This window comes from Geotrypetes seraphini, chromosome 10 (assembly GCF_902459505.1).
Source record: "Geotrypetes seraphini chromosome 10, aGeoSer1.1, whole genome shotgun sequence".
In the NCBI taxonomy this organism is placed as follows: Eukaryota; Metazoa; Chordata; class Amphibia; order Gymnophiona; family Dermophiidae; genus Geotrypetes; species Geotrypetes seraphini.
Genome location: NC_047093.1, coordinates 107,478,391 through 107,495,974, shown reverse-complemented (window position 1 = coordinate 107,495,974; position 17,584 = coordinate 107,478,391). Strand labels below are relative to the sequence as shown.

The following is a 17,584-nucleotide window of genomic DNA, read 5'->3' as shown; positions in this document are numbered from 1 at the left end:
CAGAGTTATTGGAAAAATCAGATAAAGAGGTTGTAGAATCGAGCACTTTGATTATAACAGTAGCTCTCTCTATTGATAAAGTATGGTTGTTAAAACTGTTCTTTAAAAATAGACAGAAAGAATTTATGGGTTGTAAAGTGCAGGTATTTCCTGATTTATCACGAGAGACGCAAAAGCGTCGTCGTGAATTTCTTTTGTTGAAGCCAGGTGTTATATCTTTGGGTGCTACTTTTTATTTGCGACACCCTTGTAAATGTATAGTGCATCACCGATCAGTTAAATATGTTTTCTTTGAGCCTAATCAGTTGACTTCTTTTTTAGCGCTCTCCCGATTGGAGGTAGAAAAAATCATAAGCTCTATGACTATTGGTTAATCCCAGCAATCAGCCTTCCAGCTAACTTTATGAAAGAGTGTACATTAAGTTCAATTCTTCTATCTTTGTTTTATTTTATAAGAAATCTTGGATCCAAATTTGAGGACTTGAGCATTTTAGTTAATATATGATTTAATGTTATTGGAATGTTTCTTGCTTTATGTAGAATTGCTAATTTGCTTTCTGTACAAGGTATTCTTGATTATATGATTTGAAAATCAATAAATATATTTAAACATAAAATATTTCCAGCAATGTGACCTGATATTGGGAATCCAATGGATACCACATTTGTTTGTGACTCTTTTGATTAATAGTGTGCTTATTTACAGATTAAATTCAACCCTGAATCATTACCGATGGAAGAAAGCATGCCGGAGCTCTGTGTTTGTCTGTTTCTGTTATGTGTTGTCTGTTTTAGCTTATGGGGTACCCCAACATTGCACATTGGCCATTTCCAGAGTTTATTCCACCCCTTCTATTAGTCCAAATGGTACCATATCCCTTTCCAAAAAAGATTCCCCCACATACCAGAAAGTATCTTATCGCATTGATTTAAAAACCACATCACATTCTGTACCCTTAGATAGAAAATGGTGTAAATTTTGAAATGAAACAATGTGTCCTTAGTACTGTTGAACTTGTGATTCCTGCTAGTCAAGCTCCCTTTTCAGTATGTTTACAGAATGTTAGTGTGTTGCAGTGACTGAATTATTCTGTGGCAGATCATATTGAAGCTACCACTGCACTCCATGGGTGGGATGCTATTACTAGAGGCAGTGATATGGCATAAAAGGTGTTTCTTCATTTTGTACTCTATAAATTTGTTTAGCTATCTTTATGTTAACATTTCTTAATTGTCGGACACTCTCTCCCCTAATTCGGAGGACTTCTTAATTTGGAGAAGCAGACTTGAGTATCCAGGAGTGGAATGTTATACCTCAGCATATTACTGATATGTCTCCTCAAGTCTGCTTATCTGACCTCTTTGTCCTGAGTGTTACCTTGACCACACCAAAAGGAAAGACAGATGGTCTCTGTAACACCTTCTTGATAGCATCAAAGAGACAGTGCAACACCTATCCTGACTTCCTTTATTTGAGTGACAACTGGATAGCATCAAAGAGACAATAAACTGCAACACCTCCTTGCTTATTTGAGATCCTGACCTCTTTGACCTCCTTGCCGCTCAAATAACATCAGTAAAGACAGATGGGAAACTACATCAAAAAGAAAGGGACGGTGACAAGTATTTGCTATCTTGACCTTTTTGACCTAGGAATTGCCCAAACAGCCTCAAAGGGACAGTGAACATCCTAACCTCCTTGATCTTCAAAGGGACAGTGAAACCAGTCTCAAGGGAAAACAATTTCTGCAAACACCTCCTTCTGACATCCTGACCTGGGTGTTGTCAAAACACAGAACAAAAAAGCAGGACTAATTGTAACAGCAGGACCAGCTGTTTATGCTTTTACTATGAACTCCGCAGTGTGCATCCTATATAAGACCGGGATTCTGACCCTGACAGTAGAATCCATGACGTTTGGCCACGTCTCACAGGACAGTCCTTTGGTCTATCCATCTATCTATTGCAGGGATTCCCAATGGTGAGGATGGTCTGGGGTCAAGGTGATGATAATTTATATTTAATTCTTATATGTATATAATAAAGTGTTATTGTTTATGCTTTATATTGTCTGTGTGCTTTTCTGAGTGTCACTGATCATCCCACTTGTCAGAAATTAGTGGCAGAACATAAGTCGAAAAATTATCCCTTTTATTTCTTTTTTCTCTTATGAGTTCCCACCAAATGTGTTCTTCCCTAAATGTTTCTTCTCTTTCTTTAAAGATTGTAGTTTATCCCCCTTGCCTTTTGTACCAGTTATGTATTAGAACATATATAATTAGTATTCAATGTTTTGTTTTGTCCTCCCCTTTTTAAAAAAATGTTATACGCATTGAAATATAAGATATTGCATAGATAACAAATCTTAATAAAACTTGACGGATTGTTTTTGGCAGACAGCAGAGTAGGGGGTTGGGGGGGTTAGAGAATGGGGATCCAGAGGTGATCATTGGATCTTGGAATGTTAATGGGTTAAATAGTCCGGGTAAGCAGAGCATGGTTTTTCAAGAAATAAAGCATATGAAATGGGATATTTGTTTAATACAAGAGACACATTTGAGACCACAGGATGTGATCTTGCTTCAAAAGCTGCAATTTGATTTGATTTGGACTCATCAGGGGGAGGGAGCCACTAAAAGGGCCGGGGGGTTGGCTATTCTGGTCCGAAAGGGACTGGGTCTCCAGATTGATCAGGTGTATCGGGATAAATTAGGGAGATGTTTGGCATTGAGAGGTACCTTGCAGGGTCATGCCCTTACTATTGTCAATGACTATGGACCCAATGCGGCTCAAGCAGCTTTTTTTCGGGACCTCCAGGAGGACTTGGGAACTTTTGTGCAGGGTGCAGTTTATTTGGGGGGGGGGGATTTTAATGTTCCACCAGATCCTTCCTTGGATCATTCAGGAGGAGGGAGGAGAGCCATCAAGAGCCATAGCAAGGCTTTTTGGGCTCTGATGCTTTCATTGGGATTGATTGATAATTGGAGGTTGCTACATGGTTCCCAACGGAATTACACCTTTTACTCTCATGCTCATAAAACTTACACTAGATTAGACAGGATATGGATACATAGGAATCAGGGGGGAGGGCTGAAAAGATCAGAAATTAGTTAGTTAGTTTATATGTTAACACCAATATTTTATTTGTATATTTTATGATGTTGTACATCACCTAGCAATTTAAATAGGCGATTCATTAAGAACAAATAAACTTGAAACTTGAAACAAAGCATATCTCTGATCATGCCCTAGTATGGGTGGCTTGTCAGGGTTTTCTTGAACAAGGGGACAGATGCTATTGGAAACTCAATGAATCACTGTTGAGTGCTCCTCAGGTGGTTGAAGCGGTAGGCAAAACTATACAGGAATATTTGGAACTGAATGATAATGGGGAGGTTTCTGATGCTATATTGTGGGATGCCCTGAAAGTGGTGGTTCGGAGGGAACTTATCAAGTGGGGGGCTAGATTTAAGTGACAGAGAACCCAAAGCTTTGTTCAGCTCCATGAACGTCTGCTTCAGCTGGAAACTGCTCATAAATCCAGACCTGACCCTCAGATCTTGGTCCAATTGCAGAGGGTGAGAGATGAGTTGTACCAAATTCAGGTGGAGGAGATAGAACGAATGAGAGTCTGTTTTAAGTTAACATATGAACATAGTAATAAAGCCAGTGCCTATCTGGCTAGATATATACGGATTAAGCAAGCTAGGACCACCATTGCTCGGGTCTGTGATGACAGCAGGGAGGTGCAGGTTACTGACTCAGCAATTCATCAGGCGTTTTTGAGCTTTTATACATGGTTGTATGGGGCACAATCTCAGTGGCGGAGGTGAAAAGGGCGAACAGAATGCTAGGAATGATAAAGAAGGGGATCACGAACAGATCGGAGAAGGTTATCATGCCGCTGTACCGGGCCATGGTGCGCCCTCACCTGAAGTACTGCGTCCAGCACTGGTCGCCGTACATGAAGAAGGACACGGTACTACTCAAAAGGGTCCAGAGAAGAGCGACTAAGATGGTTAAGGGGCTGGAGGAGTTGCCATATAGCGAAAGATTAGAGAAACTGGGCCTCTTCTCCCTTGAGCAGAGGAGATTGAGAGGGGACATGATCAAAACATTCAAGGTACTGAAGGGAATAGACTTAGTAGATAAGGACAGGTTGTTCACCCTCTCCAAGGTAGGGAGAACGAGAGGGCACTCTCTAAAATTGAAAAGGGATAGATTCCGAAAAACGTAAGGAAGTTCTTCTTCACCCAGAGAGTGGTAGAAAACTGGAACACTCTTCCGGAGTCAGTCACATGGGAAAACACCCTTCAGGGATTCAAGACAAAGTTAGACAAGTTCCTGCTGAACCGGAACGTACCAGTTAGGGCGCTGGTCTTTGACCAGAGGGCCGCCGCGTGAGCGGACTGCTGGGCACGATGGACCACTGGTCTGACCCAGCAGCAGCAATTCTTATGTTCTTATGTACTACCTATCCCATAGCTATCGGTCAGGAATCCATTACCTTATCGGAGGTTCTTGGAGTGATTAAGTTGTTGAAAAACAGAAAATCTCCAGGTTTGGATGGCTATACCAGTCGTTATTACAAACAATTTTCTGAACAATTGGGGCCTTTATTAGTAAGGGTGGCTAATGGAGTTCCTCAGGGAGGTTCTTTACTGAACTCAATGGGAGAGGCTGGGGTGGCGATCCTCTTGAAGCCCGGGAGAGATCCTTTGCATTATGGATCATATCGTCCAATCTTGTTATTGAATTTAGATGCTAAGGTTTTGGCTAAGGTTTTGGCCCTACGGCTGTGGAAGGTGCTACCCATTCTGGTCCATCAAGATTAATTTGGGTTTATCCAGTGTAGACAAGTGAGCGATAATATAAGGTGTACGTTACATCTGTTATGGACAGCACAATCACGCCCTGATAAGGCAGTCCTGATGGCCATTGACGCTGAGAAAGCTTTTGATTGGGTCTTGTGGGGTTTTCTTTGGGATGTTATAGGGCGCATGGGTCTGGGGGGTTCCTTTAGTACGCGGGTACAAGCCCTTTATGAAAAACCGCGGGCCTGTTTTAGGGTGAATCAGTCCTATATGGACTTTTTTTTCGATCTATAAGGGGACACATCAGGGGTGCCCACTCTCACCCCTTTTGTTTGCTGTGTCGGTCGAGCCGCTAGCATTGTACATCCGGAATCACCCTGAACTATTTGGGATCTCGCAGCAAGGGGTGGACCATTGCATAGCGCTATTTGCGGATGACATCTTATATGTGGTAGAACCGGAGGTTTCCATACCACGTTTATTACAAATCTTTGATGAGTATGGGAAGGTTTCGGGGTTTAAAATAAATTTGGATAAGATGGAAATTATGAACCTGACACTGACTGATTTGGAGGTTGCTGGGCTTCGGGGGCGTTTTCTTTTTTGCTGGGCCTCGCAAGGGATTAAATATTTGGGCATTCACATTCCTAAAGATCTTTCTAAATTATATGCCGTGAACTATCCTCCCATTTATCAGCGCATTAGACGTGACTTATAGCAATGGAATGGTCTATGGCTTTCATGGTAGGGACGGATAGCTGTAGTAAGATGAATGTGCTACCACGACTGTTATTCCTTTTCCAAATGTTGCCGGTTCCAGTGCCCCCTACGGAATTGGTGGATTTGGGGGTGGAGCTTAGGAGCTTTATTTGGCAGAGAAAGCCTCCCAGATTATCTCAAAAGTTGATGTGGGCAGCTAGAGAGGTAGGAGGTAGAGGGGTGCCTAATCTATCGTGGTATTACCAGTCAGCCCAGATTAAATTGCTTTTGGATTGGGAAATTTGTGACGTTAAGAGTGGGGTGCAGTTGGAGCAAGTGAATGGGGGGTCTGGGGTTGTTGAAACATAAGCTTTGGGTCTCTGGTACGCAGTGCTCCTGGCTCCAAAGCATTGATAATCCTTTCCTTAGGCATCTTGTGTTGTTGTGGTGCCGAGCACGGGCTAAATTGGGCAGTGGGGCTCTAGTGTCCTCTCTGGCAACTATACAAGCTGAGCCTCAGTTTCTGATGGGAAGGGATAATAGTCTTTCATCAATGGGCTCAGAAAGGGTTGATAAAATTTAGAGACCTATTGGGGCCTACAGGGGTCCTATCTTTTGCAGTGCTCCAGTGGAAATATGGATTGTCTGCTGGGGACTATTTGGCTTATTATCAGATCCATCATTTTATGCATGCCCAGGGCTAGGGATCTCGATCACCTCTGGGGCAGGAACATTTAGAGAATTTGTGGAATGGTCCTTCAGAAGGTTCCTCGACCGCTCTCAGTGTTGTATCAGTACTGGCGGGGGCATTCTCATATTCATTTTTCTTATATGACCCATTGGGAGGGGGATTTGGGACAGTTGTTTACTTCTAAAGAATGGGGGGTTATATGCGGGATCTATAGGGCATCCTCTTATGCACTGGTTCAGGAGAATGCTTACAAGGTACTGACCAGGTGGTACTATACACCGGAGAGATTGCACCGAATGTTTCCTGGGGTGTCTAATCAATGTTGGAGATGTGGTAATGCTGTAGGGTCCTTTTTACATATCTGGTGGGACTGTTTGGTACTACGCCCATTTTGGAGGAGAGTGGTTCATTCTCTGTCCGAATCAGTTGGCAGTCCGGTGGAAGAAACATCTCAGGGCTATTTGTTGGGTTTGTACAATAAAGCAATGTTACTTACCGTAACAGTTGTTATCCAGGGACAGCAGGCAGCTATTCTCACTAGTGGGTGATGTCATCAGACAGAGCCCCGGTACGGACGTCTCACAAGCACGTGTTGCTTGTAGAAACTTAAAGTTTCTAGATGCCCGCACCGCGCATGCGCCGGTGCCTTCCTACCCGGAGATCCGGGCGTGTCTCCTCAGTTCAGGTAGCTAGCCTGAGAAGCCAACCCAGGGGAGGTGGGTGGGACGTGAGAATAGCTGCCTGCTGTCCCTGGATAACAACTGTTACGGTAAGTAACATTGCTTTATCCCAGGACAAGCAGGCAGGTATTCTCACTAGTGGGATGGAGGGGGAGTTGGCGACTTAAGAGAATAAATTTTTCAATACTGTTTGGCCAAACTGTCCATCCTGTCTGGAGAGGGTATCCAGACAATAATGTGAGGTGAATGTGTGAACCGAGGACCAGGTGGCAGCCTTGCAAATTTCCTCGATTGGTGTTGATCTGAGGAATGCTACTGAGGCTGCCATTGCTCTGACCTTATGGGCTGTGACCTTACAAGGAAGTGATAATCCAGCCTGGGCATAGCAGAAAGAGATACAAGCCGCCATCCAATTAGAGATGGTGCGCTTTGATACGGGTCTTCCCAACTTGTTAGGATCGAAGGAGACAAAAAGTTGAGGAGTGTTGCAGAGGCTGTTGTGGACAAGAAAACACTAAATGGATTCAAAGAAGGTTTGGATAGATTCCTAGAAGAAAAAGGGATTGGGGGGTACAGATAGGTATAGACCATTGCTCAGGCAATGGACCTGATGGGCCGCCGCGGGAGCGGACCGCTGAGCAGGATGGACCTATGGTCTGCCTCAGCGGAGGCAACTTCTTATGTTCTTATGTTCTTATGAGTGGTTCTGTGTGGCTTGGTGCGATCCAGGTAGAAAGCCAAGGCACGTTTGCAGTCTAGAGTGTGAAGGGCCGATTCTCCGTGGTGAGAATGAGGCTTAGGGAAGAATACTGGAAGTACAATGGATTGGTTGAGATGAAATTCGGAGACCACCTTAGGCAGGAATTTCGGGTGAGTGCGGAGGACCACCTTGTCATGGTGGAATACTGTGAATGGTGGGTCCGCCATCAATGCCTGGAGTTCGCTGACTCTGCGAGCGGACGTAAGGGCTACAAGGAAAAGCACTTTCCAGGTGAGATACTTCAGAGGGGCCCTGTTGAGTGGTTCAAACGGGGGCTTCATGAGGTGGGAAAGGACTACATTGAGGTCCCAAACTACTGGGGGTGGTTTGAGAGGAGGGTTAACATGGAAGAGTCCTTTCATAAATCTGGCGACCACCGGATGGGCCGAGAGGGGTTTCCCTTGTAGAGGCTGGTGGAACGCCGCAATAGCGCTCAGGTGGACTCGTATGGATGTGGACTTGAGCCCAGATTGAGATAGGTGTAGGAGATAGTCCAGCACGGAGGATAAGGAAGCTCGCTGAGGTTCCTTTGACTTAGAAACGCACCATGAGGAGAATCTGGTCCATTTCTGGGAGTAGCATTGTCGAGTGGCGGGCTTCCTGGAAGCTTCCAAGACCTCCCTCACTTCTTGTGAGAATTGGTGAGGGGTTACGTTGAGAGGAACCAAGCTGTCAGGTGGAGAGACTGCAGGTTGGGATGAAGTAGTGATCCTTGATGTTGAGTAAGTAGTGAAGGAAACACTGGAAGTGGTACTGGTTCCCTGCTGCTGAGTTGAAGTAGGAGGGAGAACCAAGGTTGTCTGGGCCACCGAGGAGCTATTAGAATCATGGTGGCCCGTTCGAGTTTCAGCTTGACCAGAGTCTTCTGGATCAGCGGGAATGGTGGGAACGCATATAGAAATCGTTTCCCCCAGTTCAGTAGAAAAGCATCTGCCTCGAGGCGATGAGGAGTGTAGATCCTGGAGCAAAACTGAGGCAGTTTGGCGTTGTGGGGAGCCGCAAAGAGGTCTATCTGAGGCGTCCCCCATTGCGTGAAGATTTGGTGAAGGGGGTTGGAATGGAGAGTCCATTCGTGCGGTTGTAGCAGACGGCTTAGTTTGTCTGCTAAGACGTTGTTCTCCCCCTGGATGTATACTGCTCTGAGTAGGGCGTTGTGGCGCACCGCCCAGTCCCAGACTCGTAGAGCTTCCTGGCAAAGGAGGGCCGAGCCCGTGCCTCCTTGCTTGTTGATATAATACATGGCGGCCTGATTGTCTGTGCGAATGAGGATTACCATGTCGTGGAGTCGGTGTTGGAAAGCTTGGAGCGCATTGAAGATGGCTCTGAGTTCCAATAGATTGATTTGGTGTAGTCTTTCCGCACTGGTCCAGAATCCTTGGGTGCGGAGACCCTCCAGGTGGGCCCCCCATGCGTAATTCGACGAATCGGTTGTGAGAACTTTCTGATGGGGGGGAGAGTGCATCAGCAAACCTCTGGATAGATTCGAAGAGGTCATCCACCAAAGTAGAGACTGCCGAAGAGCAGGTGTGATTACGATGCGTTTGGACAGTGGATCGGATGTCTGATTCCACTGTGATGCCAGGGTCCACTGGGGGATTCTGAGGTGGAGTCTGGCAAAGGGTGTCACGTGTACTGTGGAGGCCATATGGCCCAGGAGCACCATCAGTTGTCTCGCCGGTAGGGTTTGGCGAGTAGCCACCGACTGGCAGAGATGAAGAAGAGACTCCATGCGTTGCCGGGGCAGGAATGCTCGGAGTCGGGTGGTGTCCAGGACCGCTCCGATGAAGGGGAGGGACTGGGTGGGTTGTAGATGAGACTTGGAGAAGTTGATCTCGAAGCCCAAATTCTGGAGGAAGTAGGTTGTAGCCAAGGCCGCCGAAGTGACCTCTGGGGCTGACGGGGCCTTGATGAGCCAGTCGTCGAGGTATGGAAACACCTGTAGACCCCTGTCCCGGAGTGCTGCGGCCACTACCACCAGGCACTTTGTGAAGACTCTGGGGGACGAAGATAGGCCGAATGGTAGCACTCGATACTGTAGGTGCAGATTTCCCACCCGAAATCTGAGGAACTTTCGGGAGGCCGGGTGAATGGGGATGTGAGTGTAGGCCTCCTTGAGATCCAGGGAGCATAACCAGTCGTTCTGCTCGAGGAGGGGGTATAGAGAAGCCAAAGTCAACATGCGGAACTTCTCTTTGACCAGGAACTTGTTGAGGGCCCGAAGGTCTAAAATGGGTCGCAGGTCGCCCGTTTTCTTCGGGACGAGGAAGTACCGGGAGTAAAACCCTCGGTTCAATTGGTCTGACGGGACCGGCTCGACAGCCCGAAGCTGAAGTAAGGTTTGGACTTCCTGAAGAAGAAGGGCGGTCTGCGTCGAGCTTGAAGGATACTCTCTTGGAGGATGGTCCGGGGGGACCCGGTGGAATTGAAGAGAGTATCCTTCTCTTATGATGGAGAGGACCCATAGGTCCGTGGTTATGGCCTCCCATCGGTGGTAAAAAAGATGGAGGCGGCCCCCTATGGGAGAGGCCGAGGTTATGCTCCCGGGAGGGGCGTCAAAAGGGCTGGGGAGCCTTAGGTACAGCCGGTGGCTGAAGTTTTTGCTGAGACTTCTGGGGAGGTTGTCTCTTCGCAGGCTGTCTCGCAGCAGGCGTTTGTCTGGGCATGTAACGCCGCTGGTAAATCAGGGGTGGCCTGGAAGGTCGAGACTGTTGAGGTTTGGGTTTGGGCCGTAGGATGGATTGAAAGGATTTTTCATGATCCGACAGCTTCTTGGTAACAGTTTCGATAGACTCATCGAACAGGTCAGCTCCAGCGCATGGTACGTTGGCGAGTCTGTCCTGTAGGTTGGGATCCATATCGATAGTACGGAGCCATGCCAGGCGACGCATGGCTACCGCGCTTGCGGCGGCGCGTGCCGAGAGTTCGAATGCGTCGAAGGAGGATTGCATCAGCTGGAGGCGTAATTGGGAGAGGGAGGCTACCACTTCCTCGAACTCGAATCGAGCTTGGTTGTCTATGAACGGAGTGAACTTGCGGAGCACCGGCAAGAAGAACTCCAGATAGGAAGAGAAAAAGAAGTTGTAGTTTAGCACCCGTGACGCCATCATGGAGTTTTGGTAGAATTTTCTACCAAATTTGTCCATCGTTCTCCCCTCTCGGCCCGGCGGTACAGAGGCGTAGACCTGGGAGGGGTGAGAGCGTTTAAGGGAGGACTCGACCAGTAGGGATTGGTGGGAGAGTTGAGGGCCCTCGAACCCTTTATGGTGCACGATGCGGTATCGAGCATCGAGTTTGCTGGGGATCGCCGGTATGGAATACGGCGTTTCGAAGCACTGCATGAAGGTCTGGTCCAGTAATTTATGCAAGGGGAGCCGAAGCGACTCCGTTGGAGGGTTAGGTAAATGCATGGTGTCCAGATACTCTTTGGAGTATCTGGAGCCCGTGTCAAGGGTCACATCCAGATCATCCGCCATTTGTCGGAGGAATGATGAGAAGAACAATTGTTCCGCCAGCGTCGGTCTGTGGGACGGGCTGGAGGAGGATGAGGCCTCCAGGTCCGTGGACATCGGGGAGTGACAAGGAGAATCGGGCACCGGTGTCTCCTCGTACTCCGGGCCCCTCGGAGGGGACACCTCTGATGAGGAGTATCCCCTACGTTGCAGTTTTTTCTGCGGTGACACCTCCGAATGGCGTGAGGAGTGCCAGGATGAGTGTCTCGATCGGTGCCCGTCTCGGTGGCGGGACGGGGATCGGGATCGTCTGTGCATCGCATGGTCTCCCGAGGCCCCCAAGTGGATAGGGCTGGAAGCGGTGGATCGTAACTGGGTTTGCGATGCGGGTTCTTGCGATGCTACCCAAGTCTGGTAAGGAGTACGGAAGAACTCTTCCTGACTATGCCCAGGGCTTCGAGTATCGATCGGAGGTCTGGTCCCATGTTGGCGCGGAGGCGTAATGGGTTCTAATGGCGGCATATCGGTAAGCGAGGCTTGCCGCGTGGGCATCGTCGCCCTCCCCCGTTCGTCCTCGTCGGTTGTCGAGGTCGAACGGTGTGGGGGAGGGGGAGGGGCGGACCGCCCCTTTGGATCGGTACCGGGAGGTCACCCTGTATGGCAGCGATGAGCCCGGGTCCGATGGTCTGCATGAGCTCAACGAATTGAGCTTCCAGCACGGACCGTAGCGAAGCCGATAAGGAGGGATCTGCACCGAAAGGGGGTCCTCCTGCACGGACATCGCGCTCCTTCGAGGCCGAGTGCTTCTGCTTAGTAGCTTTCGGCACTTTGATGACCATTGGTGGCACTGTGGAAGGAAGAGGTACCTGAACCGAGGAGACCGGGGCAGGCACCGACGTCGAACTCGTGGATGGTGTCGGGGCGAGCGATGCCGGTTTCACCACGCTCGATGCAGGAGGGGTCGATGCCGGTTTTGCCCGAACCGGGGAGGTATCGGATGAAGTGGAGGCTGAGGGATCCTTAGCTGCGTTCATCTTGAACATCGATTCCCACAATAGGCAACGCCGCTTGAATGAGCGTGCCGTAAGGGTAGAGCAAGGCCTGCACGATTTCGGAATGTGGTCAGGGCCCAAACACTGCAAACAGCGCCAGTGAGGGTCCGTGAGTGAAATCGCGCGTTGGCACTTGCTGCGCTTTTTAAACCCGGTGATTGGCCGGGACATAGGCCGGAAAATCTCCGCCGCGAGGTCGAAGCCAGTGGGCCTGAGCCACGTGGCCGGCCCGTTCGACCCGCCGGAGGAAATAATCTTCTTTTTTTTTTTTTTTTTTTTACGAAAAGAAAAGAACTGTTAACTGTAATTAAAAGAAAGCGAAAACGCGGACAAGGAAGGCAAATTTAACTGAATTCAGCTAGCGCATGATGAAGTTGAACTTCTCAGCTCCGCGGAAAAGAAAGAACTGAGGAGACATGCCCGGATCTCCGGGTAGGAAGGCACTGGCGCATGCGCGGTGCGGGCATCTAGAAACTTTAAGTTTCTACAAGCAACACGTGCTTGTGAGACGTCCGTACCGGGGCTCTGTCTGATGACATCACCCACTAGTGAGAATACCTGCCTGCTTGTCCTGGGATAATAGGGAATATCAATGGCACACTCAGCTCCTTCACCTAGGTCTGGCGGCAGCCAAATGTTTAATAGCAAACCATTGGAAAAGTAATTTAGCTCCAACACATGATGAATGGCTTAATCATTTGTTGTCCTTGGGGAAGATGGAGATGGCTGTGGCTAAATGTCGCTTTACTTATGTATCTCACAGTTCTACTTGGAAAAAATTGGGGGACATTTTGCATGATCTTTAAGTGTCCCCTATTGCTTTTTCACCATGCTGACCTGTTGAGGGGGAGGGGGAGGGGTGGACTGTGGTCATAGGAATTACCTCTGGTGTTTGGGGGTGATGGGGTCTGGGGAACTTGTTGTATTGTATACTGTTGCTATATTTTGACAATCTTAGCTTGCTGTTTATTGCATAGTTGATGTAATCTTGCTGTTATGGTGTGAATGCATATTTATTTTCAAAAACCAATAAAAAAATTTTATAGACAGGACATATTGTATGTGTATATTGTACAATACTGTACATGTATATGTAATAATGCTCTTTGTATTTTGCTCTTTGTATTTTGTTGTCTCTGGTTTAATAAATTTATAGATAAGGAGCTTAAAAAATACTACAGGGAGAAAAGTGCCTGCACATAATATATGTAAGCCACTTGGTTGTTCCACAGAGACAGAATATCAAATCCATGACCCTTTACTACTCTTCTAAGATGTATAGAACAGAATAATAATAATAATAATAAATATTGTTAAACACTGATAATAAAAAAATTGAAATTAAAATAAAACCATGATAGCAGGCATGGTACACTAGGTATCATATTTCACCACGAATCCAGTGATGACTGTGTAAGTACATTATGCTAAAAGTGGGCAAAAACTAGAAGATTTACAATAAAAGTTGAACACTGGTAGGTGGGAGGGGTGAGAAATAAGCCAGAAAGAAAATTAAAAGATTACTTCTCAGCTCTATGCTCTAAAGATACAACTGTGTTGCTAACTGCAACTTTCCCAGGATCTGATTTGGAGAAACAATACATCAAATACAGTTTTAAGCAATGAAAACATAGCCCCATAGCATTCACTGCAGCTTTCTGTTAGATTAATTAGATATATAGTACCTTTTATCTGTGTTGGCTGAATGTTCCCTCGGAAGCCATCTTTCCTGAGTTTAGGCCCATGTAATAGTCTTGTCAGAAGCAAAGCCTAACCCACACAAACCCATCTTCACTCCATTATCCTTTTTACCCAGACAAGTCCTGTACTTCCAACAAACTTTGTCCTCACCTTTCTTCTTCTGGGCAACTCTCTCCTGGATTGCTGCCCTGAAAGGTGCTACACCAGTGCCTGGACCCACCAAAATGACAGGAGTTTCCAAGTCTGAAGGGAACATCAGGTTTCCTTTTTTAACCCAAAGTGGCACCAGGATGTCACCTGCAAATGGATCAAAGAGATTTAATACATCAAGTTTCCATGTTTTATTAAAATTTGTTGAAACGCCTATCATGAATTCTAAGCATTTTACAATATTAAAAACAAAGGGGAGCCTTACAAGGACATACAGACAGGACAAATAAAGGACTTAAAATAAAAACAAAACCTACAGAGACTCCCTTCAAAAGAATTACTAAGGAAAAACGGCAAACCTTCTACTCTAACAAAATAGGATCCTCCACAACTAATAGCAAAGAACTCTTCAGATTAATTAACACCCTATTTGAGATAGACCACCTCAAAAGATCCTCTTCCATCCAACTACCATCTTCAGAGAACTTTGCCTCTTACTTCAAAACAAAAGTTCTCAAACTTAGAGCCTCCTTCCAAAATTCCCCACTAAACTATCCCCTATCAACCATACCCACACACAAACAACCCCAGCAGACAGGTACTGGAATCACCTCAAAACCCCCAACTGGTTCCAATTTCTCAAGCTTTATAAAAAAATATGCCTGTTCTTACTGTCTCCTAGACAATTGCCCACCCATAATCATGAAATCAGCCCCCAACTCCTTCAAGGCCATGCTTTTTGACTGGATTTCACTTCTAATGTCTACTGGTGAATTTCCGGCCGACCTCGGGCACATCCTCATCACACCCATCGTAAAAAACCATAAAGATCCCATATCAACAATCACCAACTACAGATCCGTAGCCAAAATCCCCTTCTTCACCAAATTGATGGAAGGGCTAAGCAACACTGATCTGATGACCTACTTGAAAAAATTCTCCATACTGCACAAATATCAATCAGGATTCCATATACACTATAGCACCGAATCAGCCATAGCCTCCACTGTGGATTACATTTCCCATGTACTCAGCTTAGGGAACTTTGCACTAGTTCTCCAATTTGACCTGGTAGACCATGACATACTACTAAGCTATCTAGATGCCATAGGTATCTCTGGCCATGTATTAAATTGGTTCAAAGGCTTCCTGAAAAATCGATCCTACCAAGCCATCAGTAAAGCACAGTTACTTACCAGGGACAGCAGGCAGATATTCTTAACGTATGGGTGACGTCACCGACAGAGCCCCGGTACAGACACTTTTAACTAGAAAGTTCTAGTTGACCGCACCGCGCATGCGTGGGTGCCTTCCCGCTCGACGGAGGAGAGCGTGGTCCCCAGTTAAGATAAGCCAGCTAAGAAGCCAACCCGGGGAGGAGGGCGGGTCCTAAGAATATCTGCTTGCTGTCCCTGGATAACACCTGTTAAGGTAAGTAACTGTGCTTTATCCCAGGACAAGCAGGCAGCATATTCTTAACGTATGGGTGACCTCCAAGCTAACAGAGGGGGAGGAGGGATGGTTGGCCATTAGGAAAATAAATTTTGTAACACAGATTGGCCGAAGAGTCCATCCAGTCTGGAGAAGGCATCCAGACAGTAGTGAGTAGTGAACGTGTGAACTGAGGACCAAGTGGCAGCCTTGCAGATTTCCTCAATGGGCGTGGAATGGAGGAAAGCCACGGAAGCAGCCATAGCTCTGACTCTGTGGGTCGTGACAGCACCTTCCAGTGAGAGACCGGCCCGAGCATAACAGAAGGCAATGCAGGCAGCAAGCCAGTTAGAAAGCGTCCGTTTAGAGACAGGGCGACTTAAACGATTAGGGTCGAAAGATAGAAAGAGCTGAGGGGATGAGCGGTGAGCCCTGGTGCGATCAAGATAGTAAGCAAGGGCACGCTTACAGTCCAGCGTATGCAGTGCCTGTTCCCCAGGATGAGAGTGGGGTTTGGGAAAAAAGACAGGCAAAACAATGGACTGGTTGAGGTGAAAGTCCGAGACCACCTTGGGAAGGAACTTAGGATGGGTGCGCAGAACCACTTTGTCATGGTGAAAAACAGTGAAAGTTGGGTCGGCAACCAGTGCATGCAGCTCACTAACCCTCCTGGCAGAGGTGATGGCAATGAGGAAAAGCACCTTCCATGTCAGAAATTTGAGTGAAGTAGTGGCAAGAGGCTCAAACGGAGATTTCATGAGGGCTGACAAAACCACATTCAGGTCCCAGACGACTGGAGGAGGCTTCAGAGGGGGTTTGACATTGAAGAGGCCTCTCATAAACCGGGAAACCAGGGGATGGGCCATAAGAGGTTTTCCGAGGATAGGCTCATGGAACGCAGTGATGGCACTGAGGTGGACTCTGATGGAGGTAGACTTGAGGCCAGCGTCGGACAGAGAGAGCAAATAGTCCAGTACAGTTTCCACCGCCAATGAGGTGGGATCGTGGTGATGCAGTAGACACCAAGAGGAGAACCTGGTCCACTTCTGATGGTAACATTGGAGGGTGGCCGGTTTCCTGGAGGCATCCAAAATGCGACGGACAGGCTGAGACAGATTCTGTGGAGAGGTCAGCCCGAGAGAAACCAAGCTGTCAGGTGGAGCGAGGACAGATTGGGATGTAGTAGAGACTGATGTTGCTGCGTAAGTAGAGTAGGAAACACAGGAAGAGGAATGGATTCCCTGGAGCTGAGCTGAAGCAGAAGAGAGAACCAGTGTTGGCGAGGCCACCGAGGCGCGATGAGAATCATGGTGGCATTGTCTCTGCGGAGTTTGAACAACGTCCGCAACATCAGAGGAAGTGGAGGGAAGGTATAGAGAAACCGACCCGTCCAGTTGAGCAGGAACGCATCCGGGGCCAGACGATGAGGAGAGTAGAGTCTGGAACAGAAAAGGTGCAGTTGATGGTTGTGAGGAGCAGCAAAGAGGTCCACCTGAGGAGTGCCCCACCGATCGAAGATGGAGTGGAGTGTGGTCGGATCCAGAGTCCACTCGTGAGGTTGAAGGATGCGGCTGAGATTGTCGGCCAGGGAGTTCTGTTCGCCCTGGATGTAGACAGCCTTGAGGAAGAGATTGCGGGCCGTGGCCCAGGTCCAGATGCGGATGGCCTCCTGACAGAGGAGGGGAGAACCGGTGCCGCCTTGCTTGTTTATGTAATACATGGCGACTTGGTTGTCTGTGCACAGGAGAAGAACCTGAGGGTAGAGAAGGTGTTGGAAAGCTTTGAGTGCATAGAACATGGCCCTGAGTTCCAGGAAGTTGATATGATGTTGACGTTCCTGAGGGGTCCAGAGACCCTGTGTGCGAAGTTCTCCCAGGTGGGCTCCCCATGCGTAGGGGGAGGCATCCGTGGTGATGACCATGGAGTGAGGGGGTAGATGAAAAAGCAGACCCCTGGAAAGATTGGAGGAGTTCAACCACCATTGAAGAGATCGCTGAAGAGACAATGTCACACAGATGGGATGAGAAAGAAGGTCCGTGGTCTGAGACCATTGGTTGGCTAGAGCCCACTGAGGTGTTCTGAGGTGGAGTCGTGCCAGAGGGAGCACATGGATCGTGGAAGCCATGTGGCCCAGGAGGACCATCATCTGCCGAGCAG

General features: G+C 47.6%; 1 protein-coding gene across 3 annotated transcripts in view; it reads right to left on the bottom strand.

Moving 5' to 3' along the window:
• NDOR1 (NADPH dependent diflavin oxidoreductase 1) overlaps window positions 1-17,584 on the bottom strand; it is a 260,429-nt gene that overhangs the window by 43,188 nt on the left and 199,657 nt on the right. For all 3 annotated transcript variants that reach the window (XM_033961410.1, XM_033961409.1, XM_033961411.1), the window contains exon 12: window positions 13,997-14,143. In XM_033961410.1, coding sequence (XP_033817301.1) covers window positions 13,997-14,143 — 147 coding nt within the window. The remainder of the gene's footprint in view (window positions 1-13,996; window positions 14,144-17,584) is intronic.